The 25,694-nt window shown below is 41.3% G+C and overlaps 1 protein-coding gene across 2 annotated transcripts; it reads right to left on the bottom strand.

Moving 5' to 3' along the window:
* Positions 1-222: 222 nt before the first annotated feature.
* ap3s1 (adaptor related protein complex 3 subunit sigma 1) lies at positions 223-25,058 on the bottom strand. 2 transcript variants are annotated; one of them, XM_038308144.1, is made up of 7 exons: positions 24,762-25,058; positions 19,355-19,446; positions 14,577-14,688; positions 14,425-14,496; positions 11,922-12,029; positions 4,951-4,992; positions 808-942 (listed from the first exon to the last, which is right to left on the bottom strand). In XM_038308144.1, the coding sequence occupies exons 1-6, from the start codon at positions 24,828-24,830 to the stop codon at positions 4,957-4,959; spliced, it is 489 nt and encodes a 162-aa protein (XP_038164072.1). In that variant the 5' UTR covers positions 24,831-25,058; the 3' UTR covers positions 808-942; positions 4,951-4,956. The 2 variants fall into 2 exon arrangements, with proteins under 2 accessions (XP_038164071.1, XP_038164072.1); XM_038308143.1 differs by lacking the exon at positions 4,951-4,992 and having other exon boundaries at positions 223-942; positions 24,762-25,054.
* Positions 25,059-25,694: the final 636 nt, after the last annotated feature.

The following is a 25,694-nucleotide window of genomic DNA, read 5'->3' as shown; positions in this document are numbered from 1 at the left end:
AGCATAAACAATGTGCAATTCTAATTTCAGATTGGCCAACAAATATTGCATGCTTTAGTAATATTTTGAATATTAACAATAAGCTAACAAAGACTGAGATGACTGTGCAGTCATGGTGCAGTGATACAATAAGCAATGCTTCAGTATGTTATGCATTGTGTTTTATGAAACCCAAATACAGTATAAGATGGTAATACGAAGGGAATAATTCAACAACACACATTGAGTTTTGTCAGTTTATTGTTGAAAAAGAAGCCAAGAAAATCATAGACAGGAAAAAAACTATATAATCATTTCATAAATCATGACATCTTTTAAAATGGTCCATGTACTCTTAAGGAAAAAAGCTGCTTTTATATGCAGCCAAGTTTCTGTTTTTTCTAATTTATTATAACATTATTCTTTAATTTATATCCAAAGCACTGCAAATGATCTGAAATATTCTTCACTTAAATGCCTGCTGCCCCCAAGAAAAAAAAAAAAAAAGTACCATACCTTCTTTGGAGTAAACACCTTTTTTATTTCAGTAACAAATTGCCACAGATCTAGAGATGCTTAATGCTACGAGCCAACCTCCAGTGAGGCAGAAGGAATGTAAATCTCTTAAATACTTCTTTCTTCTTCAAACAGAAAAAAAACAAAATACATAATACGATGTTCAATAATAAAACCAAGCATATAACACTACAACACGGAGTGAAATCACACAGTACCTTCCTGACTGAAGGAAGGGTAATAATTTGAGTTTTGGTAAACAGATTGCATCACGGTAAACATCAGCCAAAGCCTCAAGGCTTATGAATCTTGCCGTCGCTATTTGAAGGAGGGTAAATTTGGCACTTTTATGCTGATGTCACCGATGTTGATGTTTTTGGGCATTTCCGGGAGGTTCATGTTCTTAACCGCTGACACTGCTCGAGCCGGTGCTCCTGCGATGCCAGCCTGTGCCAAACCCAAACACACACACACAAAACACACACAAGGAGGATAGATAAGACACAAACCAGTGAATCACTATAACAGTTTAACACAAGAAGACACCGAGTAGAAAACGTAACTTGGACGAACCACAATCATTTGCTGACAAAATGCAAAAGCACTGAGACAGACAACATAGGCAAAATGTACATTCAGATGCCTTTAGAGCTTTTTATGCACATGCATTTTCTAATTCTAGAATGAAGGACAACACAACCAGAGCCTATTAGGAGTGGACTGTGAGGACATACTGTACTAAATTACTCATTCACTGATTTTGATGCACTGAGCAGCACTGAACACTCATCAAATGGACAAAAAGGAGGAACTGCTATGAAAGGGGAAATCGCTGGATAATTGTGGTCAGTGGGGGTAAAAATGCAGGAAAGAATTGTGTGAAGCAGAAAAATGGATCTGGGTTTAAAGATAACGGATGTTCAGATAACTGCATGTCTACAAAATGTGGGCGTCTGAGTATTATGCATAATAATGCAGGTGATACTGTACCTCTAGTAGGCTGAAGCCTATAAATGACTGTAGCTACCATTTCTCTGTGTAAAACACATTTCTGTGAGTAGAGATATAAATGTTGTGGCATGTAAACATATAAGGACACATCTCAGTGAATTAGGATATCATCAAAAATATAGTTGAGTGATTCAAAATTTGCTAATCCATTTTATTGAGATGTGCATCTACCTAAACTTTGTTCGCATAGAAACAGATAACATCTATCAGTGATGCTACTAGAAGATCTTTAGCCTAATAAAATTCAACTACAAGGTGAGAACTACTCTGAGGAGAAAGGAGGAACTACACTCTAACAGAGTGAATCTCAACAGATAAAATGACAAGGCAAATTTGGCCTCCATTAGATTAGATTTTCTAGAACATTTAAACATTTAAAGAGGGTGAACACTCTTTGCCTATAGCTAAGCAGACATTTGAGAATCACTGCAGTTAGAGACCTCGAAACTGAATCTTTAGCCGACAGACCCATAAATCACAAAAATGACTTATTTTACTTTTTTTTAATCTGAGAATAAACACTCAAAACATGTTTTGAAAAAAAAGTCAGAGTGAGGGAAAGTATGTCTGGCATGTGGATAAATCCAAGCCCTTCTTTCACAAGGTTGTCTAAATAGGCTATTGGTCCAATGCGGATTCTTTTCTCTGCCAGGAATTGACAGCCAGGTCACAGGAGAGGAATGCTGATGCAGCACATGAGTGCAGTATTCAGAAGACAGAAATCATTATCTTGCTGGAAGTTGAACTGAACACCAAGTACTACTTATTGATGAACAAATGTATGTATGCTTCAATACAAAACAGTGATCCAATTTTCTGCACCATATACAGTATGAGGCATCAGAAGACTATGGCAGTATATGGTGTCTGTTAAACTGCAGCCACACTGTTTACTATCATCTTGTCTTGAAAATATTTCACAACGGTCTGATGGTGCAGAGGGTAAGTTTTTTTTTTTTTTGGAGCATTAAGCATTGTAATGCCTTCATAGCACATATGCCTTTGATGAGCTCCATATTTGAATATCGTCATGTTCTATTGCATAAAGATGGGGGCTGGTACTTTAAAGACAAAAAAAAAAAAAAGACAGGGCCAATGAACTGAACACATTCTTCAACAGGTTTAGCTCAGGATCCTTCATTCCTGCCCTCAGTTAAACAGACATCTAAACCTTCTTTGATCCAAAGCCTCTTCTCAAACCTCAAAGGTTTCATCGTCCACCTCCTGGTTCTCTAAATTTGCTCTCAACTGAATCAGAAGATGGTGCTGCTCCCTCCACCTTCTACCTGTCTGTTTCTAATTGCAAAAAGGCACCAGGTCTAATTGGTGTCAGCTCAAGAGTGCTGAAGGCCTGTGCAGAATGGATTCTACAGTACCTCTTCAACCTTAGCTGAACCAGGAGGCAGTTCAATTGTGGAAGAACCTTTGCCGTATTCCAGTACAGAGAAAACTAAGCCAACAGTCCTCAGTGACTATAGACCTGTTGTCCTAATATTCCACATCATGAAGGTCCAAGAAAGACTCCAGTTGGTCCAACTACACAAGCAAACAGCTATTGTAACACGCTGTAGTTTGCAGCCAAAAAAACCCTAAACCTGAATTCTCATTCCAATTCCCACTACCTACTCTAACAAAGTAATAATTATTAATCTCTGCTTCTATGTTCTTTTTGCTTTCCTGTGACTGTCTTCTTAAACCCCTAATCAGCTGCAGCAGATGGGCTGGTTCTGATGAAGGTTTCTTAGTGTAAAAAAGGAAGCTTTTTTCCTCCCTACTGTTGCTGCATAAAAGCTCTTTCTGGGTGATTGCTGAAAAGTCAACGACACTATACAAGCGACTCTTCAGTCATTACATGCTCATCCAAGAGGAGTGAATTCTGCAAAATCAGTGACTTGTTGCAATCAGCTGGGTTTCCAGACAGAAAACTTTAAACCAATTCAATCGTATAATTTGACTGAAGTGATCCTATAACAGATTACATATGTGAATTGACATTATATTAATGAATAAATAAATGTATTCTTCTATTATAGGCTTAACTGAGATCTCAACACCACTGTTTACAGTTAACTTTGGTTATTCCTGAAATGATCATCAAAATTCCACACATCAACCCTAAATCTACACTTAAAGCTTAATCTCATACATGATCTCATACATGATATTAATTTTTTGCCTCATGGCATGAGGGACACCTCTGGTAAAAATGTCATTAAAATCTGTACACAACTTATCCAAGTGATCCTGCTGACCAACCATCAAAGTAACAATCAAAAATACAATCGTTGGCAGTATTAAAAAGGAAACTGAATCACCTAAATTTTTTATCTTTATGATATTTTAGTCCATTTAAAGCGAAATTATTATAACTCAGTTTGGTGGTTCTGAAGACTCCACCTGTATATTTATATTAGAAACATCAGACATTCAATCAGCTTGCTTAAAAAAAAAAACTATGTTGCCAAACCAAACTGCAGTCATGTCAAAAAGTTAAATTTTACTAGTAAAGATCCTTAAGAGAAAAAAAAAAATATTTCAAACTGGAGTTTCCTTAGGCATGCTTTGCTTAATGTAATGTTCAACTAAAGCCAGTGCAGGTTGATAGCGATATAATTTAAATCAGTGTTTCTGAACCCTGGTCCTCAAGGCCTACAGTCCTTTGTGTCTCTGTCAAAGAGACAAACTGGATTCAACTGCATAAAAAAAAACATTTCGTTGCATTGCTGCCATTTTCTAAACTAGTAAAACTTTATATACTTCTACTGCATGTTTCTCATAGCATCTGGTGAACATTAATCTTCATAAGAAATGTAAATATTGGTTGCATGTTTTTTTTTTCTTCCCTGAATGCTTTCTGTATGTGAAGATTGTTATCTAAAGGTTTTTAATTGGTTGTTTTGTTTTTATTTACTTTTTACTTTAACTTTTTTATTGACTTTATTTACTTTGATTACAGTTGAAAATTAGCTTAATTTATATAATTTGGGCATGTTCACATTTTGATTAATGGACATTTTTCATTGTCAAATAAACACATTGACATTAGAAAAATAAAATCTTTCAAAGGCCAATAGTTCCCCAAAACCAAAAACTCCCTAACCTACACATGCTTTATGAACCTGTTGATCAGAGTTTCATTTAAGTCACTTTTATGATAACAGAAAAATAAAACAAAACGTGCATAAAATCAGATTCATATTCAATAGAATATATTGTAAAATTGTAATAGTTTGACTGTACCCTGCTGTCAGACATAAAGGGAACGCTTTTTGGTCCTAGTTATTGAGATAAAACTGGGGTGTTTCTGGGTCTGTCGTGAAAGATTCCTACTATATGTTAGTGACGCCAGTTTACCGTTAGATGAAAGGCTGTGTGGAGAGACTCAAAGGGACGTAAAAAAACTTCATTTAAGGTTACAGTATTTGGTTGTAGATTTATCAGTACCTTTGTCTACCTGTCCTGCCTGGTAGACTGAAAGATAAAGGTCTGTAAAGAGAGAGAAGAATGGAAAGAACTGGACAGGGTCAGGAAAAAGAGGAATGAGGAATGTTAAAGCAGATTAAAGTAATTACAGTTTATCTCCACAGATAGTGATAGGACCTATAGTACACCACATCTGGAAGAAGAAACATCAATATTTCTCTGTTAATTTTTATTTTTAATGTATGTGAAATACGATAGCCTAAAGGTATGAAAAATTCATCAGTTTGGAAGGTGGACAGCTTCATCCAGTTTTGACCTTTAAACCAACGGTATCAGATAGAATTAGCATCATTGTATAAAAACCACCGTGGTCTACGATAGGTCCAAAAGGAAAAAGACAGAACAGCTCTTGATGCCAGAACAGTAAAAGACTGCTTACAAGGCTGCTAATCACACAAAAAAATTATCTAACTGGCTAAAAGCATACAATAAAATTCAGATTAATGTAAAGAAAAATGACTTTAGATTTCAAAAACACAAAAGCAGCCAACCTGGTTTCATCGATTTGGTCATTTATGGTCATACATCGCAAAGTCCAAAGGGAAAACTGATCTGGTTAAATCATCTCTGGTTCTTTTTCTAACTTCGCTCGGTGTTTCACTATGGGAATCGCCTTGGCGTGACCAACTACGGAAGCTCCAATGACATCACGTCTGTCTGAGACAGACAGGTTGAGCCGTGTCCGTGGCTCCACCCACCAGCTAGATCACGGCCAACCTACCCGCCTCAACTCATTCTCGCTTTCTTCCCGTGTGAAGACTACAACTAAGCTCCCTCAGCGCGCTCAGGTTAGCTTGGACCTGTTTAACTGTTCTCAGGCGTTCCGTAAAGGAAAACGTCGCTGAACGCAGGACCAGGACAGGCCTGTACCGTGCTGAGTAAGCGCTTTGGCAGAAGCACTTTCTGGAACACAAACGCTGGGAGCGGTGACCGCGTAAAGGCGAGCTGTCCCTGTATCTACTCCGTTTTAATTAACGGTATAGAGAGCGCTTGTGTCAGCCGAGCTAACACGTAAAGGTGGGCTTGGTTTTTGGCTAGCAGTGTATCGCTAGCATAAGAGTCCGGTTAACGTGTTGTGGCGAACGGACTTTATATCAGTAAAGAGCTAACGTGTAGCGACGAGCTCCGTGTTTAACCACAGTCATGTCTGCGGCTCCTACCCCTGCCAAAGGTTCGGAACCGAAGGCTAAAGAGGTTGTATCCCGCCCGTGTCCAGCGTCATGCAGGGCATCTATCTCTGGGCGGGACCCTCATCCGATGTGTATAGCATGTATGAGCGCTAAGCACGCTCAGGCATCGCTGGCGGACCCTCAGGGATGCCAGCACTGCGCGTCGATGCCGGAAAGGATCCTGGAGAGGTGGCTTAGGGTGGCTGTCGCTAACAGCCAGGACCCTTGCTTCTCCTCACCTGCAGCCGTTGCGGCGGCGGGTGAAAACCATCCGCCGCTAGCCTCTAAGAGCTGGGCGGACGTGATGGAAGAGGAGTACCCGTCCATGCCTCCTCTGTTTGAGGGCCTTATGGACAGTGGGAAACTCGAAGCAGACATCGACGAAACGGAGGGTGACGCTAACTCCAACCTCCTGGAACTGGAGGACATGGAGGAGGAGGAGGAGGACTCGACCTTCCCGGGTCATCACTCCAGGCCTCCAAGCGGGGCAGAAGTCACCTCCCCGGGGGATAGTGATCTGTACGATGTGTGCAGACGGGCGGCTTTAAAGCTGAACATCCCCTGGCCTGCAGCGCAGGATTCAGAAGGAGCAGAACGGGACCTGTACGACGGTAAAAGGCTTCCACCAGCTTTACCACCAGCAAAGCAACTTTTACAAGCCGTTCCCGCTTGCATGAGAGAAATGAGCCGTTTCTGGTCCAGCCCATTTAAGAGTAAGCTTCCCACCAAGGGCTTCTCTAAGCTGGAGATACAGGGCATGGGTGAGCTGGGGCTGGCCGAACCCCCAGCTGTAGAGCCTTCAGTGGCTTACCACCTCCACCCTAACCGCAGATCGGTTTCAGCATCCTCAAACATCTCGCTCCCAGGTAAAATGGACCGCCTCACAGCCTCCATTTACCAAAGGATGTACAGATATGCGGGTCAGTCAGTGTGCTCACTTAACGCGGTTACACTGCTGTCTGCGTACCAAGGTGAAATCTTGGAGGAGATGGGGCGCCAACTGGACTCGGGGACACCTAACCCCAGTCTATGGGATGAGATCTGTGTGGTGAACGATCTCATCTTGCGCTCCTCTAGAGGTGCTGTTCAAGGTTGTGGCCGGGTCATGGGTCTGGCTGTCTCAGGGGAAAGAGGCCTATGGTTAAACCTGTCAGGCCTGAGTGATTCCCAGAAGGCCGAGATCATGGATGCGCCCTATGACCCGACAAAAGGTCTATTTGGCCCCTCCTTGGAGAAGATGAGGGAGACGAGTAACCTCAGAAAACAGGAGGGAGAGGCTTTTAACCTTTGTTTGCCTCGTAAGCCCAGCCAAACCCCCCCACAGGGACCCAGACCTGGGTTTGCGGCTGCTGCAGTGAGAGTACGGCAAGGTGGAGCCAAGCCTTCAAGGAGACCTGCCACACAATCCACCCAGCAAAGCAAAGCGGAGAACCCAAGACCATGGGGGAAGCACTCTTTTGCAGCGGCCGCTGCAAAAAATCGTCCATCCCACCCTGGGGAGAGCAAGAAAAAGCGGGCAACCTAACCCCACTGTTAACCATCTCCCCTCTGAAGAGAAGGTTTCCAGGCACCAGGGCAAACTTCTCTGTCCAGGATTCAGATGCTCCTGTAGTTCCCAGTTCACCAGGAGGCATGTTAAATTCTCCCTCTCACGTTCAGAGAGAAGACATTTTGGGGTGGAGGACACAGTGTCACAAAACACTCCACAGCACATTATCAGTGTCACCAAGCACTCAGCTGTGCCCCATGTTACAAAGTGTTGTTCAGGGGGAATTAGAGAAAATAAATACAGCTTTTCTGCAGCCAGGCATGTTGCCAAGGGCAGAAAGCCCCCCACAAAAAAGAAAAAAATTTACACAAATGGCTCTCTGCCACTCCCCTCTGCGCCCAGCAGAGGGAGCTCGCGCTCTTTACAACAGAGCCGAGCGCAGCAGTGCAGAGGGGATGACGTCACTCAGCAGCGACGCTTCTCCTCTCTCTGCTCGGGCAGATCAGTGGCGCGCATGCGCTGTCTCTCCATGGGTTTTGCATACAATCTCCAAGGGTTACAGACTGCAGTTTGCCACGAGACCTCCGAGATTCAACGGAGTGCTCTCCTCGGTTGCCACCGGGGATTCAGCTCACGTCCTGAAAGACGAAATAGCATCCCTGTTAGAGAAAAAAGCGATCAGAGTTGTACCGGACGAGAAGGTTCGTCAGGGCTTCTACTCGCGCTATTTTCTCATTCCAAAGAAAGACGGCGTATCACTACGCCCCATTCTGGATCTGCGTGTGTTAAACAGACACTTACGCAGATATACATTCAGGATGCTCACACACAAAGCACTGTGCCGTTCCATCCGTCCGGGGGATTGGTTTGTAACCATCGACCTCGCGGACGCCTATTTTCACATCTCCATTTACACCCCACACAGAAAGTTTCTCAGGTTCGCTTATCAGAGCGCAGCCTACGAGTTTCAGACCATCCCGTTCGGGCTGTCATTAGCCCCGAGGGTGTTCAGCAAGTGTGTGGAGGCGGCGCTGTCCCCTCTGAGGACGCGCGGGATCAGAATATTTTCGTACATAGACGATTATCTAATCTGCTCTCGGTCAAGCGAGCAGGCAGTCAGCGACTCCCTGGCAGTGATCAACCACCTCATCAACCTCGGGTTCAGGATAAATCAAGCCAAAAGTCGCCTGACTCCCGTGCAATGCACGGAGTATTTGGGTCTAAAAATAAACTCCCTCTCTTATCGTGTCACACTATCAGAGGGGAGAATCCTGTCATTCACCCAGTGCATGACGCGTTTTCAGTTGGGAAACGTCGTTACATTCAGACTGTGCCTGCGGCTCCTCGGTCTTATGGCATCCGTGATTTCAGTGGTCCATCTGGGGCTTCTGATGATGAGGGACTTTCAGCGGTGGGTCGCCTCGCTGCGACTCTGTCCCCGCCGTCATCTGTGCCGCAGAGTAAAAGTGACACAGACATGCGTGGCGGCTCTTCAGCCCTGGAGAGACCCGACGGTTCTCACGTCAGGCGTCCCGCTGGGGACCGTAGCATCCAGGGTTACCATGACAACCGATGCTTCCCTGACAGGTTGGGGCGCGACTATGATGGGCAGAGCGGTGAATGGCATATGGTCGCCGAGAATGACGCGGCTTCACATCAACATGCTGGAACTGCACGCAGTGTTCCTAGCTCTGAAGCACTTCATGCCATATGTGATGGGTCGCCACGTCTTGGTAAAGACCGACAACTCCACTGTGGTGGCTTATATCAACCGTCAGGGCGGCACCAGGTCCCTGCAGTTACACAGACTGGCCAGGGACATAATTATGTGGAGCAGCACCAGAGTTCTGTCGCTCAGAGCAACGCACGTAGCGGGAATTCTGAACAGAGGGGCCGATCTTTTATCCAGAGGGAACCCTCTCTATGGGGAATGGAAGCTGCATCCACAGGTGGTGGAGCAGATCTGGCAGAGATACGGACGGGCTGCCGTAGATCTCTTCGCCTCATGGGAAAACACTCATTGCCCGCTGTTTTTCTCCCTGTCAGACCCAGACGCTCCACTGGGTATGGACGCGCTGGCGCACCCATGGCCAGACGCGTTGCTTTATGCTTTCCCTCCTCTCAGCCTGATATCCCCAACTCTAGTCAGAGTGAGGGAACAGGGGCTGTCTTTGATTCTGGTGGCTCCCTGGTGGCCATCGAAGCCCTGGGTGGCAGAGATAATCCAAGTCCTGTCAGCCGAACCATGGCCCCTCCCCGTTTGAAGGGACCTGCTGTCTCAGGCTCAAGGGGAGATTTATCATCCACACCCAGATCACCTGGCTCTCTGGGCCTGGCCCGTGAAAGGTGGAATTTAAATGCAACAGGCCTCCCCCCAGAGGTGATCGACACCATACAGAATGCTAGGGCTTCTTCTACTCGCTATCTTTACAGTGGTAAATGGCGAGTGTTTGAGGAATGGTGTGAGGAAAAACAGACCATTCCTTTTCAGTGTTCAGTGGGGGACGTGCTCTGCTTTCTGCAGAGCTTGTTGGAGAAGGGTAAGGCTTTTTCAACAATTAAGGTTTATTTAGCCGCAATCTCTGCTTGTCATGTAGGGTTTGGTGATAAACCTGTGGGGAAGCACCCCTTAGTGTGTCGTTTTATGAGAGGGGCCCGACGTAAGTTACCAGTTTCTAAGCCTCTGGTGCCATTATGGGATCTCTCTCTGGTGTTGGATGCCCTCTGTCATCACCCATTTGAACCTTTGGAGGATGTTGGCTTAAAGTTCCTTTCATTGAAAACTGCCCTGCTCTTAGCGTTGGCTACGGCTAAGAGGGTGAGTGAGTTGCATGCACTTTCAGTTAGTCCGGCCTGTTTACAGTGGGCACCCGGGCTCTCTAAGGTGTGCTTGAGACCCAACCCGGCTTTTGTGCCGAAGGTGTTGGATTCAGCATATAGGTGTTCGATGGTGGAATTGCTGGCATTCCATCCACCCCCTTTCTCTTCAGCAGATGAGCAGAAGCTTCATTGCTTATGTCCAGTGAGAGCTTTAAGAGCTTATGTGGACAGGACAGCCTGTTTTAGAAGAGCTGACCCTCTGTTTGTATCCTGGGCTACTGCTCATAAGGGCAAACCTGTCTCCCGCCAAAGATTAGCACACTGGGTTGTGGAGGCTATATCTCTGGCATATAGGTGCGCAGGATCAGAGCCCACTAAAGGGGTGAGGGCCCATTCTACCAGAAGCATGGCCACCTCTTGGGCTTTGTTCCGTGGTGTGTCAGTTCAGGACATCTGTGCTGCAGCCAGTTGGGCTACGCCGCACACATTTGTGAGGTTTTACAGGCTGGATGTGGCCCGGCCATCGCTAGCACACTCAGTGCTTGGAGTAGGGATGTTAGGGTCCAACTGAGACCTGGGTTGTGATTCCTATCATATATGGCTTCGGGATCATCATGCAATCCGGGAGTGGGCCATATCTCCCATAGTGAAACACCGAGCGAAGTTAGAAAAAGAACGTTGGGTTACTTAACGTAATCCCTGGTTCTTTGATAACAGAGTGAGGTGTTTCACCAACACATCCCTTCTTGCATGGGCACGGAAAGAAACCTGCCTAGAATGAGTTGAGGCGGGTAGGTTGGCCGTGATCTAGCTGGTGGGTGGAGCCACGGACACGGCTCAACCTGTCTGTCTCAGACAGACGTGATGTCATTGGAGCTTCCGTAGTTGGTCACGCCAAGGCGATTCCCATAGTGAAACACCTCACTCTGTTATCCAAGAACCAGGGATTACGTTAAGTAACCCAACGTTATTTTTTATTTAGTTTTTCATAAATCAAATCATAAATTAAAAGCAGAAGCTGTGTGGTGAAAGGATGTATCTGTATAAAACTAACATCTAAACATGGACACTCACTTTGAGATTTGTTCCAAGAGATTTTAAACAAACTGAGATTTTTATATAATAACACAGCAGAAACCATAAACCAAATTTCAAGGATGTGGGATCTAACTGTGACAGATTCTGCATAAACGCTGCATAATGGGCAAAAGAACAAGATGCATAAATCTGTTTATTAATTTGTGTTTATGCTAATAAAAATTAAGAAGCAGTGAAGCAGCAAGAGAAGGAGGCTGAAAAGAGCACAAACACTCTGAAGTTGGTCGGTAGCATCGACAATGTCTCTGGAGAGTAACATGCAGGTTGCAGCATAACACACATGCCTGCATTCTGTACACAAGGCCTCAGAGATGTGGAGGCAGATCAAGCCAACAAACAGGCAGAGAGGCGCTTACCTCAGACTTCTCCATCTTGTTCTGGGCATCCACCTGCATGATGATTTCATTCATGTTGGTCTCCAGGACCATCCCACCCATCACCATCTCTGCTAAAATGTGGTGCACCTGCAGCAGGATACATTCGCAACACAGAAGTGTTTAATTCTTTAAGTCTAAGACAAATGAGTGAACATTTGTTATACGTACACAATTACTGACATATCAATAAAACACACCTACAGCTGGGGGTCAATTTGCATCCCAACATGTACCTTTCTACCCATCTTCCCCTTGATGACTCCCCCTAGTGGTCTGGTGTAAATCTTTTTTTGTAGAGCAAGTATACAGCTTTTTAAAATTACTGTTGCATTTGGCATTTGCAGAATCTTCGAGTTGCTTTTTTGGCAGCATTTTTTTGTTAGATTTTTTTTTGTCATTAATATGTTTTCAGTGCGTTAAGCCGTAGGCTATGCATTAAAGATAGACTGCCCTGCGATAGACTGGTGACCTCTCCAGGGTGTACCCTGCCTCTCACCTGTAGACGGCTCGAGATAGGAACCAGCAACCCTCGCGACACCCGCAGGGATAAAGTGTGACAGAAATGGATGGATATGCATTGAAGAGACATTATGTCATGAGTCTTTACTGAAAAAGATCTTTTAAATAGCCTGTTTGACTGAATCATTGTTTGATGAGCAGACTGACATCTTAGTAGTTCAGCACTGATGCCTGAAGCCTGCAGCCTATTTTTCTGAATTTACAATGGGTCGGAAATTCCCGCAATGTTCGGGGGATGTGATGTCAGGCATGTCCATGATAATTGGGTCCAACCTAGCAAACAAGCAGAAGTGTGCTGCATTTACGTGTTTTGACAACAGGTGGCAGTATTATTATATTAAACACCATAATGCCATCAGCAGCTGAAGAAAATCAACTTACCGGGTCAAAACAACGACAAAGTGCATCTACGTCTGAAGACCATTACTCAAATATTAACCGTGTTTTGAAAGCAACACGAGGGGCAAACTGGAGAAAAAACAAGACAGGTTCCTCCTGGTGGGCTGTCTGTCCTAATGCTGCCCCCTTATGGGCTGAAATTTAAAGTTTAAAGGTGTGGGGGAAAAAATCAAAGCCAACTAAGCTATTCTTCTTGCTGTCTTGATGTTTTATCCACAGTTTTCCACAGAAATTCTCCAATTCTGCTACTGCAGAACTACAGGCCCATCTCAAACCTCCAGTTCATCAGTAGGATTAGTGGAAAAGCTGGGTTTCAAACAGCTTTCTAAAGACGACCAGCCGCTTTGACATCTTCCAGTAAGGCCTTCAGGCTCACCACAGCACAGAGACTGACAGAGTGTCAAGGGTTTTGATGACATCGGTATAAATTCATACTGTGGAGGAACCAAGGTGCTGGTATTACTGGACCACAGTGCATCACTGCATGCTTGGGGGGGGGGGGGGGGGGGGGGGGGGGGGGTTTGGGGAATACCAAAAACAGTTGGTCCAGAAAACCACTGCTTTAAAGTCTGTAAAGTAACCAAGACCTAAGAAAGTGACACTTGCATCAGCTGGGCCTATAGAGGCATCATTGGTACCTCCTTATTCTTTATGTGAAAAGTTAAAGAGAATCAAAGGTATGTTATGTTAAAGTTTAGATATTGAATATCTAAACATTTGCTCCATTCTATATTACTAATTTATCTTAACAGTCCCAATATAATCATGATGTATGACACCTTACAGCAGCCTGCAAAAATTATCCATTCCCAAGCTGTAAAGGTTAGAAAAGTTATGGTTCTGTAGGTTTAAGGTTTAATTAAATAAAAAGTAATCACCATAGGCTCGTGGGAATGACCTACACTGTTTTTAGTGAGATCAATAAATTTAAGAGACAAGCAGGAACACCAGAGTTCATTTGAGGGCATCAGGGTGAAAGTAGCTGGAACACGAATGCCTGCCCCACTTCTCTAATTTTATTGGTTAAAAAAAAAAAAAAAAAAAAAATCTAAAAACAATCATACATTCATTTTCTTTTTACCGGTTTGTTGTTCACTATGTTGGGCAAACGCATATAAACCCCCTAGTTTCATAGATGTTTCGGTTTAAATTGTGAAAAAATGGTTTAAGGGTATAAATATTTTTGTCCAATAAGACCAATAAAAAAAATGTTTGACAGCTCTGAATTACACAACATGGCCTCTTAAAATGATTGATCATATCAAATACCATAAATTCTACAAAAATAATTAATCTAATCATGTACTAAACAAATGACCTCAAATCGATATCTAATCAACAGAACGTTCTGTTTTTAGGTTGAATTCAGGAAGCTTTCCATCATAAATCCATAAAATCAGTTGTGTAACATGTTTTAACTTGTGGCTTTTCACCAGACAAACACAGTACAGTAAATCAGGCAATAAAGGGTATTATTACAACAGTGCCATAAATATTCAAGATGAGGCGCGAACAAACAGAATCATAAACACTACAGAGACACAGAGATAAAACCAACTCCTACCTTGTCTACATGAAAAATTAAGTCAAGCTCGCAGACATTCTCAAAGCATTTATCCAGCGTTTCCACAAAAACCTGAGATTGAAATAAAACATACGTATTATAATACAGCACAAAAAGAAACACAACAAAAGAAGACAGTGACAAGGTTTTACCTGGATTAAGTCTAAAATTCCCAATTCACTCTCTGAAGAGTCGACACAAAACACAAAGTACAGCGTGGCGTAGTGTCTGTAGATCAGCTTGTAGTCCGAGCCTCCAATCAATCTAAAATATAGAAGACAAGGTGTGTGTGTGTGTGTATAGATATATATATGAATACACTTCTGTAACACAGCTCAGAACAGCTGAACAAACAGATCCCCTAGTTATGCCTCTAGTTAAACATTTCTATGCTTGCTTTGCATAACAAAGACTCAAGTTAATAACATCACTGCCCTATTCAGGGTTAAAATATGTATTTTTTTATGGAAATAAAATCAATGTTTTGGAGGGTCCAAACCAGAGTCTCTTGATGTTGACAGAGAATCGCTGTAAGGAGTTAAAGATTAGGGTGATGGCAATGAGGGAGAGCTGGTGGATGGGAGTGAAAAATGTATTAGGATGTAAGCCTTTCGTATCAGTTAGTATTAATTGACTATTATTTTTTTTAACCTTTTTAAGGCCGAAAATAAGAAGGAAAAATAGGCCAAATTCAAATTGTAAACCTTTGCCTATTTATATTTAACGTTAACCTTTAGTCCAACTACCAACCATACTTAGTTTGAGGTTGAGAAGCTAAATCCTTTCCTCTGCCTACATCCTCAGGAACACCATGTGATTCTGGATCATTTATTTATTTATTTTTATTTATTTGAATAGGGACGATGCACATTAATAAACATCAGTATAAAAACAAATGTAAATATGCCGGATTATAGCTACAAAGCTAGTTTCCATCCGTAGTCCCTAGGCAGGCAAATACATAAGAAAGATCAGAGTTCATTAATTATAAGAAATTGGATCCAACATATTTTCTATTGATCCTAATCAGGTGTCAAACCTGCCATAAATGGAGTTTATAAAAAGACAATACTTTGTAAAAAAAAATTGAATAAAAGAAAAGATATTAAGCAATACTAAAACTGGATTTCCACTGGATGTGGAAGCGGTGTGGAAGCGCTACGCTGCGGCTCCTTCTACCAGGCAAACTATTCCACCAGAAGCGTTTTTTTTTTTACAGCAGAGTGATTCTGTGCAGTTGGACTCAGATTGAGGCGAGGATTGCATCATCGCTTTATAGAAGTGTGTTTGCACAGTTTAAATAGAACAATAAACCAGTAAAATGGTTATTTAGCCAGTGATACTAGTGTTTTGCATACTCTCTATGCAATCACGGACCTTGTTTACTTTATATCTATCAGGAGTATTCGAGTTCAAAAACATCGTTTTTTTTTTTGTTTTTTTTTATTCAATGCTCATTTATTATGGCTGTTTATTAACTGTATGAAAATAATATTTAATCACAAAAAAAAAAGAAAACAGAAAATGCTATCAAAAGTCTTAACATAAAGTATATGTCAGAGCAGCGGATCTTTGACGCTTCAGAAACACACCGCTCCATAGCCGTTGGAAACCCTCTGATTGGCAAAAGTTGCTTCAATCTGCTGTGAATTCACTGCGCTTATGCACCTTTCCACATCCAGTGGTTCTCAGGGGGTCAGAAAGATTCTAATTTCCTTAATGGCAATAGAAACTTATATATTAATACTTCTTTTTACCTTTTTTGGAAGGAGTTAGCATGTTCTCCTGTGCAAATATCTCTCCAGGTCCATCAGCTTCCTTCATCATCCCTCAAACAGTCTCTCTAAATTATCTTTAGGTTCCAAGTGAGTATGTGTGTGTGCATGGTTCTTTGCTCTGTATGTATAACAGATTGGTGGAGTGTCCAGGGTTTACCCCGCCTCTCACCCAAAGACTGCTCAAGGTAGGTACCACAACCCTAAGCAACCCTACCAGGATAAGCAGCTACAGACAATGGATGGATGGCATAAATTATTCCCTGCATGTCATTTTTTGTGAAAATGTAAATTAGAAACTGAACATTTTCTTTTTCCAAACCTGCTTGTGCATCATTTCAATTCAGTTTATTTATATAGCGCCAATTCATAACACGTCATCTCAAGGCACTTTGCAGTTTACCAGATCATACAGTCAAATTCCATATCTTTTTAAGGAGATGCTTTTCTTATTACTATTACAAGCAAACTTTTCAAACTGAAATATTTTTAATTCTGTATCTGTTCGGTGTATGGAACATTAAAGCCATGGTTAATCTATTTATAGACTGAAAACAGCTTAAAGGAAAATTCCGGTTTTTAACACTTTTAGCCCATTTTCTGTAGTGTCCAGGATGAAATCGAATGATCGACACCAAAATTTTGACAATTGGTCCTGTCTCTGCTTTTTGGCTCACGCAGAATCCCCCCCTGGCTGCTTCAGAATGGCTTCCATAGTGCATGTCCGATAATGTCCTTAAAACAACCTTAAACGTTCTTTTTTTAAAATATGCTACTCACCGGGTCGTCAGCGCTGTTCAATGACGTTCCAAAAAAAGTTTAGTAAAGAAAAAACGTTCCTGTAGTGTTTTATTTAGCATTTTGTAAATCCCATTGAGTTCTGTTGGAATAGTCAATATCCCTCCGCCACCGGAAACTGAAATGGGGCCTGTTTACACAGTTGTAGTCTTTTCGCTTCACTCTGTGTACTCCGACGTCGAGGTGCTAACGTCTCTGTTAAACACTTTAAAAAACTCTGAAAATGGAATACGAAAGGTGGATTCTTGAGGAGGACATATTGGACTTTGAGTTTGACGGTAGAGGATACCGTCGCCAACTAGTGGTCTGGAGTGTGCAACGCTTCAGATTCGAACGGGAAGTGGAAGTTTATAAGCGGTTGTGATGTATCGGAAAAAATAGTTCTGGGATTTACAAAATGCTAAATAAAACAAGACAGGAACGGTTTTTCTTCACGAAACTTTTTTTGGAACGTCATTGAACAGCGCTGACGACCCGGTGAGTAGCATATTTTAAAAAAAGAACGTTTAAGGTTGTTTTAAGGACATTATCGGACATGCACTATGGAAGCCATTCTGAAGCAGCCAGGGGGGGATTCTGCATGAGCCAAATAGCAGAGACAGGACCAATCGTCAAAATGTTGGTGTCGATCATTCGATTTCATCCTGGACACTACAGAAAATGGGCTAAAAGTGTTAAAAACCAGAATTTTCCTTTAAAGGAAAAGTCCGGTCAGCAAGAAATAATCTATGGAACATTATCTATACCTAAAATTAATACAGTTTGCGGTGATTTAATGAATTTAGCGTTAATCGGTAAAAAAAAAAAAAACAATTTTCGTTGTGATCACAGAGTCCTGGACTGGCCATTTTTGCCCAAATATAATAACGTCTCACTTCTGACATCTTCCGGCAGTGATGTCACGGTTCAGTAAGCCTAGAGTCATTCTCCCCGCTTTACAGACAAAGTCAACTACTAGACACATCTGCAAACAACAACAATTATTTAAGATTTCGAGAGGACTTCACCAATGAAATTTGCGAGAGCTGTAGTTAAACTGACAATGCCCATGTGCATGGCAGTCAGATGTTTTGATACAACCTGTGTAACATGAGAGAAAAAAATAAAATAAAAGAGTTATTTCACCTTTCCTATTCATGATCCACCACAGGTTCATTGTTGGATTGCCAACTTGAAAAGGGAGGATTTGCCATCAAACTTCTGGCCAGGGAAAAAAACTGACATATGTAGCCAACATTTCGAAAAGAATGAATGTTTTTTTAGAAGACTTTGATAATAGCGCGTTGTGACAAACACCAGATACAGCTCTGGGACTTGATCAACAGCAGATCCCGCACAGTGACGTCACAAACTGGTAGGTGGCAGTAGTGTTCATTGACAAACATGGATGTCTCCGGTAAAGCACTTTCTAATGAAAATTACTGTTAATTAAAAACACTTATTTATTGAACAGTATGTAATATTCTTATATTTAAAGTACTTTCCAACGTTTGAATTCTGAATATGACCAGACTTTTCCTTTGAGTTGACAGTTTATGATCCTATTTTAAATATAAAAACAAAAACAATCAGATCTTTCAGTATTTTAACTGTTGATTAGAAGTAAGAGCCAAACAAGTTCAACTGTCAGATTCTGATTTCTGGTGCAACTAAACTATTAATTACAATTAACCTGTTAAAACTTAAGAGGACATTTCTAGAAACTAATCTGGACTGCATTCTGTCACCTTCAAACAGGCTCAGAGAGGTTAAACATTATTAGGTCATGCTGAATGCTGCCCTTTGACCGAAGTGTGACTCAGAAAAACATGCGAAAGCAAAATATGTTTTGACATTGTGAAAAAAAAAAAAAACAGAAGGTGAAAAGTAACAGGATGTTTTCAGCGTTAAAAGTACAGATAAGAAACATAGAGCCACAGCAATAATGAAAGATAGAAGAAGCAATGGACATTCAGGCTGATGAAGGGTTTGATTAGAAATCTGATTCTGTGTTTCTGTTACCATGGGAAACGTTGCAACCCATACAGATACTTGTGCAGGAACTAGACCTGCTGTCGGTGGAGGGACTATTCTGAGTGCTGCAACATATGCACTGCAATATGCAATTAATATACACTTGAACAATGAGGTGTTTTACTTGACTGCTTCAGACTTCAATCAATCTAACAAGTGACAGGATGTCGAGAGAAAAAAAAGAAGTACAAAGACTCTACAGGCACTAACTAGTGAATAATGAATTACTAATATCTGCTGTCTGTTGCAAGAGACCTAATGTGATTGGGTGCGGATTGTGTGCACTAAGACACACATGTGGCAACAGTTTCAACCACGTGAAGAACATGTGCGTCATCACTTACAATCCGCCTTCTAGGAAATTGCAGACATTTTCGTCTCTTTTAGAGACCAAGTGGAAGGTTTCCCTGATGATCTGTTGCTCTGTGTCTTCATTCTGCACAGCGGATAAGAAGAGAACAGTTTAACAATGAGAAAAAGCATTAGTCCCTGCTTTCTCTCGCTGATAATGATTCAAACTGATTTTCTTTGATGTGCTCATTTTGATTTTGACCCGTTCTGTTTTTTATTAAAGGTTGCAACACATGAAAGAAAAGAAAAATGCAAAAGGTTGTTTGATAGAGGTCAAATTTTTAATAAAGTAAAACAAAAACACACAAAGGAGCACATAATGTTGCTTGATGCATTAATAAGCTGTAAATTGTGGGATCTTTTAGTGATTTTATTTCTCCCGCAGCCTCTAATCTGATCAGAGCCTCCTCACACAAAGGCTAATCAGCAAAAAGTGATTACGCATACCAGTGGTACACTGAGGCCAGGAGGAAGTGAGCTCATATAAAGGCTGAAACATCTTCTCCAGTAAAGAAAACTCTTTTTAAAACATATTTTTTTTTACGTTCTCTGAACTCCGTCCTTTGAGTTGTGTTTTAAACATGGTGACTGTACTCCTACAGCTAAAGGAGGAGGGCAACAGAAAACCTTTAAGTCTCTCAAAGAAAGCCGCTCGGGGTCCTGAGCAGGTCAGAGGAAGGAGGGGTCGTGTAGCCGGCATGCTGCGGGCTGGTTTAATCATGTGACCAGCAGCATGGGACCAAGAGTTTTAACAGTACTCACTGTTAAAGGATCCAAACTAGTGCAGGGGTGAGAGACTGAAAATTTAAAAAATCTTTCAATGTTGTCATCAAAATGTTCAGTGGTTAACCAAACTCCTAAAAAAGCATTTTTTCCCCTGTGGTTTAGATCTGACTATTTTAACCTGTAATGTCTACTTCAAAGTGATTTAAACTAGACAATGAAAGTGACAACCCTCCAATAAAAAGAGCAATAACTCCAAGATGAAATATAGTTCTTGCTGAAGTAGCATAATGACATAACAATTATAATCTTGCAATGAAAATTTGACTTTCCCTTCAACATTTTTCGTGTACATTTACTTAAAGGGAAAAACTAAATCTCACTATGCGCTAACTATTTAAATATACCTGTCTTTTCATTTTAGCAGCTCTAATAATATAGATCAACACAGATGCAGCCATTAGATACTTAATATTTTGCTTTTTTTTTAAGTTGATCTGTGTTAAATGACTCTTATTTTTATAATTTGGTTTCCTGGTATATGAACAGAAAACAGAACACATTCCTCCTAAAGTTCATAACAGCTCCTCAGCCACATCTACTGTCCAACCTGAGCCAGAGATCAAACTGTATTCTTTCCTCATCTTATGTGTTATTTAAAGTTTAATCATGGACTATTATGTGTACCACAGATTTTCCTCCAACTGATCCAGCAGCATATTCTACCCCCACTCTATAGGAATCCTTAAAATGTCCTGCAATATTAACACAGGACAATAAAGTCTTATATTCAGGTATATTTATCGTAATTTCTTTTAGCCACCTTTAAAATAAATGGCAAACTAAAGCATACATGACATCCAAGTAAACCAGATGTTAGCCTTCAAAAGTTGGAATGTGACAAGAAAATGGCTACTCCATTTATATAAGCTTAATAGGTTAAAAAAAAGAAAGAAATAAATAAAAACTATGTATAGATAAACAACATAACCACTGTGGACGATCATGAATCGATCAAAAATTTTTTAGTGCTCTTTGAAGAACTGGAGCACAAAGTGTCATCTTGGAGGTAATAGAGTATTTACAACAATTGATCTTAAACCTTTTTAAATACTTTTAACAGGGGTGGCAATAATTGTGGACGTAGGTAGCGTCCTGTTAAAAAGAAAAAAACAAAGTAACAAACAGGTTTTCAGTAAAACCTGATTTGGTACCGTGTGTTTTGCTCTAAAACTGTTTGAAATAAGGCATCAGGCATTGTGTGGGAGGGATAATAATCAAAGCTCTTCAGAAATAAATCGACTCTAATGTACTTGTAAGGAGCATTAATGGCCAGAGGGCATTCTGAGGCATCTTTCTAATATCTTTAACAATAATCAGCCTGTTTCAGCTTCAGGAGATAGGGGTAGCCCTCTCAGTGCACAGCAGCCACGGTGTGAGAAATAAAATCTGCAGACGGTAAGCCAACACCTTGGCATCCAGAGTAACAGATGGTGTCTACACAGCCTTCCTGTAATCCAATCAGTCGCAACTGATCCTCCTCAAACGCATACGAATCGATGTCTGTCTCAATAAACAAGAGGAATCTAAGTCGGAAAATTAAAAGGACGCTCTATTTCATTTCAAAACTAAGCTGTTGAAAAGAGTTGGGATAATATCAAGGAAAAGAGACCAGAGTGGGTTAGAAAACTGACTTATTGCACATGTAAATCTGAAGTTTCCTTCTTTTATGTTGACTTCTTCATCCAAAGGTTTAACTGCCCCAATTAAGTGATTGTTTTGTTTATTTGCTTGTACCAACTGCGATCATCAAAAATACAATAACATTTTTTTTTTTTTTATCCATTTCTTTCAAGAAGAATGTGAACCACTTCCCCCTCCTGCAAAGTATCCACATAAAGCCTCAAACTTTGGGAGGATTTTCCAAAGCTTGAAAACTTTTCCCATTTTATACTTCCAAATTTTATGACTATCATAAATTTGTTACTTTTACTAATCAACTTACTATTAGATACTATAGTATTAGAAATTGGCTTTTTAACTTTACAGTAATGGCCTCATCCCTGTTATTAAAATATGTATTTTTTTATATCTGATTTCAGTGAAGATTCCTAGATGACTTGCAGAGACATAATTTACTCTTTACCCAATATAAGACCAAATCTAGTTCTGAGAAGATCATGAATTCTGTATTTATCATCTTTAATGTTAGTATATTGATGTGAAGAATTAACCACAGCGTTTTTGTTGTCAAGTAATTGTTTACATATAGAAAATTAAAATGTTAAATAAGTTAAAACATTCCACTTGAGAGTATGCTGCACCGGAACAGCTTCTTTCCCACAGCTGTCACGTTCCTGAACGCCTCCTGACACAACTATAAGGACTTTATCCCCCCACACAATAATAACATATAGACTGTCCTCACACTCACACACATACCATGGACTGTTCCCCTCACACACATGCACAATCTGTATACAATCTGTAAATCTTATCTGCCATTATTTATCTTGTATTATAAACCCACTAATACATATATAATCCTTTTCCTAACATTCCTGTATATTCTGTATAATCTATATGTGTGTGTGTAGCTCCCATATTCATATTTATACACAACTTTTTACAGTCCCTAACCATTACTTGGTGCTTGTACATTAGGGCTGGGTATTTTCGCCAGAGTCCTGAATCGATTCGATTTTGAGTCATACAGTTCTAAATCAATTAATTTCGATTCGAACTGTTTATTCAATAATGAAAGTGGTTCAACTGTGTTTCGAAATACAGACAGTTTAAACTTGAGATGTGAACAAAACTGTCTCATAAGTGCAAAGTTGTTTGTGAAAAGTGAAGCCTCATTTGAGCAAGCAGATGTGACACAGCGGGGACAAAGCAGACATGCATGAGCTGCATTATCTTCACTGGACAATCCATATTTGCAGCGTTATCTGTAACAACTGCAGAGTGTTTGCTGGTCAGCCTGCATTTGTTAATGTCTTCAGTGAACCTACTGGCTATATTTGCAGCCGTCTGGCTTGAAGTCATCTTGAATGAATCTTTCCTGCTCATTTGAATGTAAACGTCACGCGCGTCCCTATAAAACTAATCGATCTCATTCCCCTGACATCGATTTTGCTAAAATGTGAAGGAATCGATTTAAAATCGATTAAATCGATTTTTTTTCACCCAGCCCTATTGTACATACACCTGTAATAATATTTATATCCTGTATAGCACTTCTGGATAGATGCAAACCACATTTCGTTGCTTTGTACTCGTGACAGTGCAATTACAACAAAGTTGAATTCTATTCTATTCAATTCCTGCTGCTACCATCTGTATTATGCTGCGTTCACGCCGAACGCAGCAGGAGCTGCAAGAGCAGCGAGTTTACATGCAAAGTCAATGGTTGGCGCAGCAAAAGGTCCTGCAGCGCGTTTTGAGCAGCAGGAGCAGCACGCCTGAGAAGCTGAAGCAGTGCGTCGGGAGCGTTTAAGCATCTGACGCGCGGGACGCGATGTAAACACGCTTCTGATCGAGATGGAAAAATTTAACTTTTGCGACGCATCAACCAATCAGAGACGCTGATCTGGTAGCTGGAAGGGAGACAGACACATCGCTGATGATACAGATCACTATGATCACACCTCTGAAACAGTTTATTAATGCCTAAAAGTAACTTAAAATGTAGAAACCTGCAAACAAAACATGTTCGCTTTTATTGCCCTGGTGCTTGCAGTTTGGATTATGTACATGAAAACCGCCTTCCAGCCGCCGCGGCGAACCGCAAGGAGGCGACGGGGCCAGGGGCTACTGTTGAATGGGATTCCTACTGACAGTGCACCGCCAGTATGTGGGGGTCTGAGCGGCTCTGACAGAAATAATATTGGAAGGAAGGATGGTAATCTGGATGAACTGACTGCAGTGGTTAAGTTTTCAGGTGGATTTTCCCACTTAAAAACATATTAAAACTACTTTATTCCCGCTGATCACAGCAAATATAGCAGCAAGGCAAAGAAAGGATAGAGTAGCGCCGCCCAACGTGAGTCAGACCCTTCAGCCACTAACTGGTACAAGCAGCAAAAATGAAGCAGCAGAAGCCTTTTTGCTGCTCCTCGAACGCAGCTTAAGAGGGGAAAAACAGTGGCCGTGGCCACCCCTGTCCCCCCATTTAGCTCCGCCCCTGTGCCAAGGGACCTTTTAGATGTGAACCGCTCTTCCAAGAATATATAACCTGACTGTCTGGGCTTTTTAATAGGACTGGTAGCCTGCACCATTAAAGGAAATTAAGGCAACAGTTGAGTGCGAGACACTCACTGGGCGTCATGGAGGTCATGTGATCCAAACAGTAAAGTCTCAGAACATCCAACAGCTGGATGCTGCCATGAAACCAGAGGAAACTGGACAGGCTGACGCTGGATGAAAGCCTCGCTTTGGATTCCACATGTTTAATTATTCAGTGTTTATTTTAAAGGGCGATGTGGAGCCGCCATGTATATCAGTAGATACAAATAAATACACATCCATCCCTGATAGTCGAGGAGGTTTCAAGGAGTGCTGCGTTCAGGTTGCTGATTTCACCGGGAATTGACATAACTAATTACTTGCATTTTTTTATTAGGTCGCAGTGACAACTAACATATAAAGTGGCTAAATATTGGAGTTTTTACTTACATAATGTTCGTAGAATTTAGAAAGCCTCGGTTTGCCGTGGTTGTTGAATATTAAAATGGCTTTAATCATGATTGCAGCTGAACGGAGAGAGGCGGGGAGCGGGTTCTGTCAGCTCCGGAACAATCCGGACCTGACTGAGTTAAAGGACTTAAAATCCCGTCTCGATCTAATGGCTTTCAGTTTGACCGTGCTGCTACTTCACCATCGTCTCGGCACGGAAATATTCCACGTCAAAAGGAGCAGTCATCCCCTCCTATCGCTACGGAAGCCGCGATGGGTTGAAACTCCTTCTTCTTCTTCTTCTTATGAGATTTTATGGCGGTTGGCAGACTTGTAAATTGTGCATTACCGCCACCAACTGATATGGAGTAAAGCAAGAAAACAGGAAACGATTCACCCCCCCCCCCCAAAAAAAAAAAAAAAAAAAAAAAAAAAAAAAAAAAACCTGTGTAACTTAAACCAACATAATACTAAATCACATTTGCCCATATAATTTTAATTTACTCTAGGTCATCGTAATTCTGCCAGTTTCTGATGGTCCCATCGGTCCTCCCATCATGCTTCCAACCATCTCCCAGTTCAAATCTTTAATGTCCAGATATTTTTCTGCAGCCTTCACTATTATTTTGATTTTTTCAGTTTTTTTGTTGTCTGTGCAGTACAATTAATCACTTCCACCATGAAAAGAACAAAATTTGTCTTTTTAACAATTAGTGAGTCTTCATCAATTTTTGGAGATTTCTCTAGAGGTTTGGAATTTGCTGTGTGTTGAACTGTAGGTTTGGGTTTTTCTGACTGAGATGGGATCCTTTTTGCAGCTTCAGCGTAGGTTATTCCGAGCTCAAATTTCATTTTTTTAATTTCCTCAGACCTTTTGCTTGCTTCACAGCCGCGATAAGCAGCAGTATGTTCTCCACCACAATTACAGCATTT

The sequence above is a fragment of the Cyprinodon tularosa genome, unplaced genomic scaffold, assembly GCF_016077235.1.
Source record: "Cyprinodon tularosa strain WSP-4 unplaced genomic scaffold, ASM1607723v1 ctg63, whole genome shotgun sequence".
Taxonomy (NCBI): domain Eukaryota; kingdom Metazoa; phylum Chordata; class Actinopteri; order Cyprinodontiformes; family Cyprinodontidae; genus Cyprinodon; species Cyprinodon tularosa.
Note: the sequence above shows the minus strand (reverse complement) of the source record. Positions and strands in the feature narration are given on the sequence as shown.

Excerpts from the sequence above, each read along its gene's own strand:
- ap3s1 (XM_038308143.1), bottom strand. The coding sequence starts at position 24,830 with ATGATTAAAGCCATTTTAATATTCAACAACCACGGCAAACCGAGGCTT. Across the intron at positions 14,497-14,576 it reads GAATTTTAGACTTAATCCAG|GTTTTTGTGGAAACGCTGGA; the intron begins GTAAAACCTTGT and ends TTTCAATCTCAG. Across the intron at positions 943-11,921 it reads ACAAGATGGAGAAGTCTGAG|GCTGGCATCGCAGGAGCACC; the intron begins GTAAGCGCCTCT and ends GGTTTGGCACAG.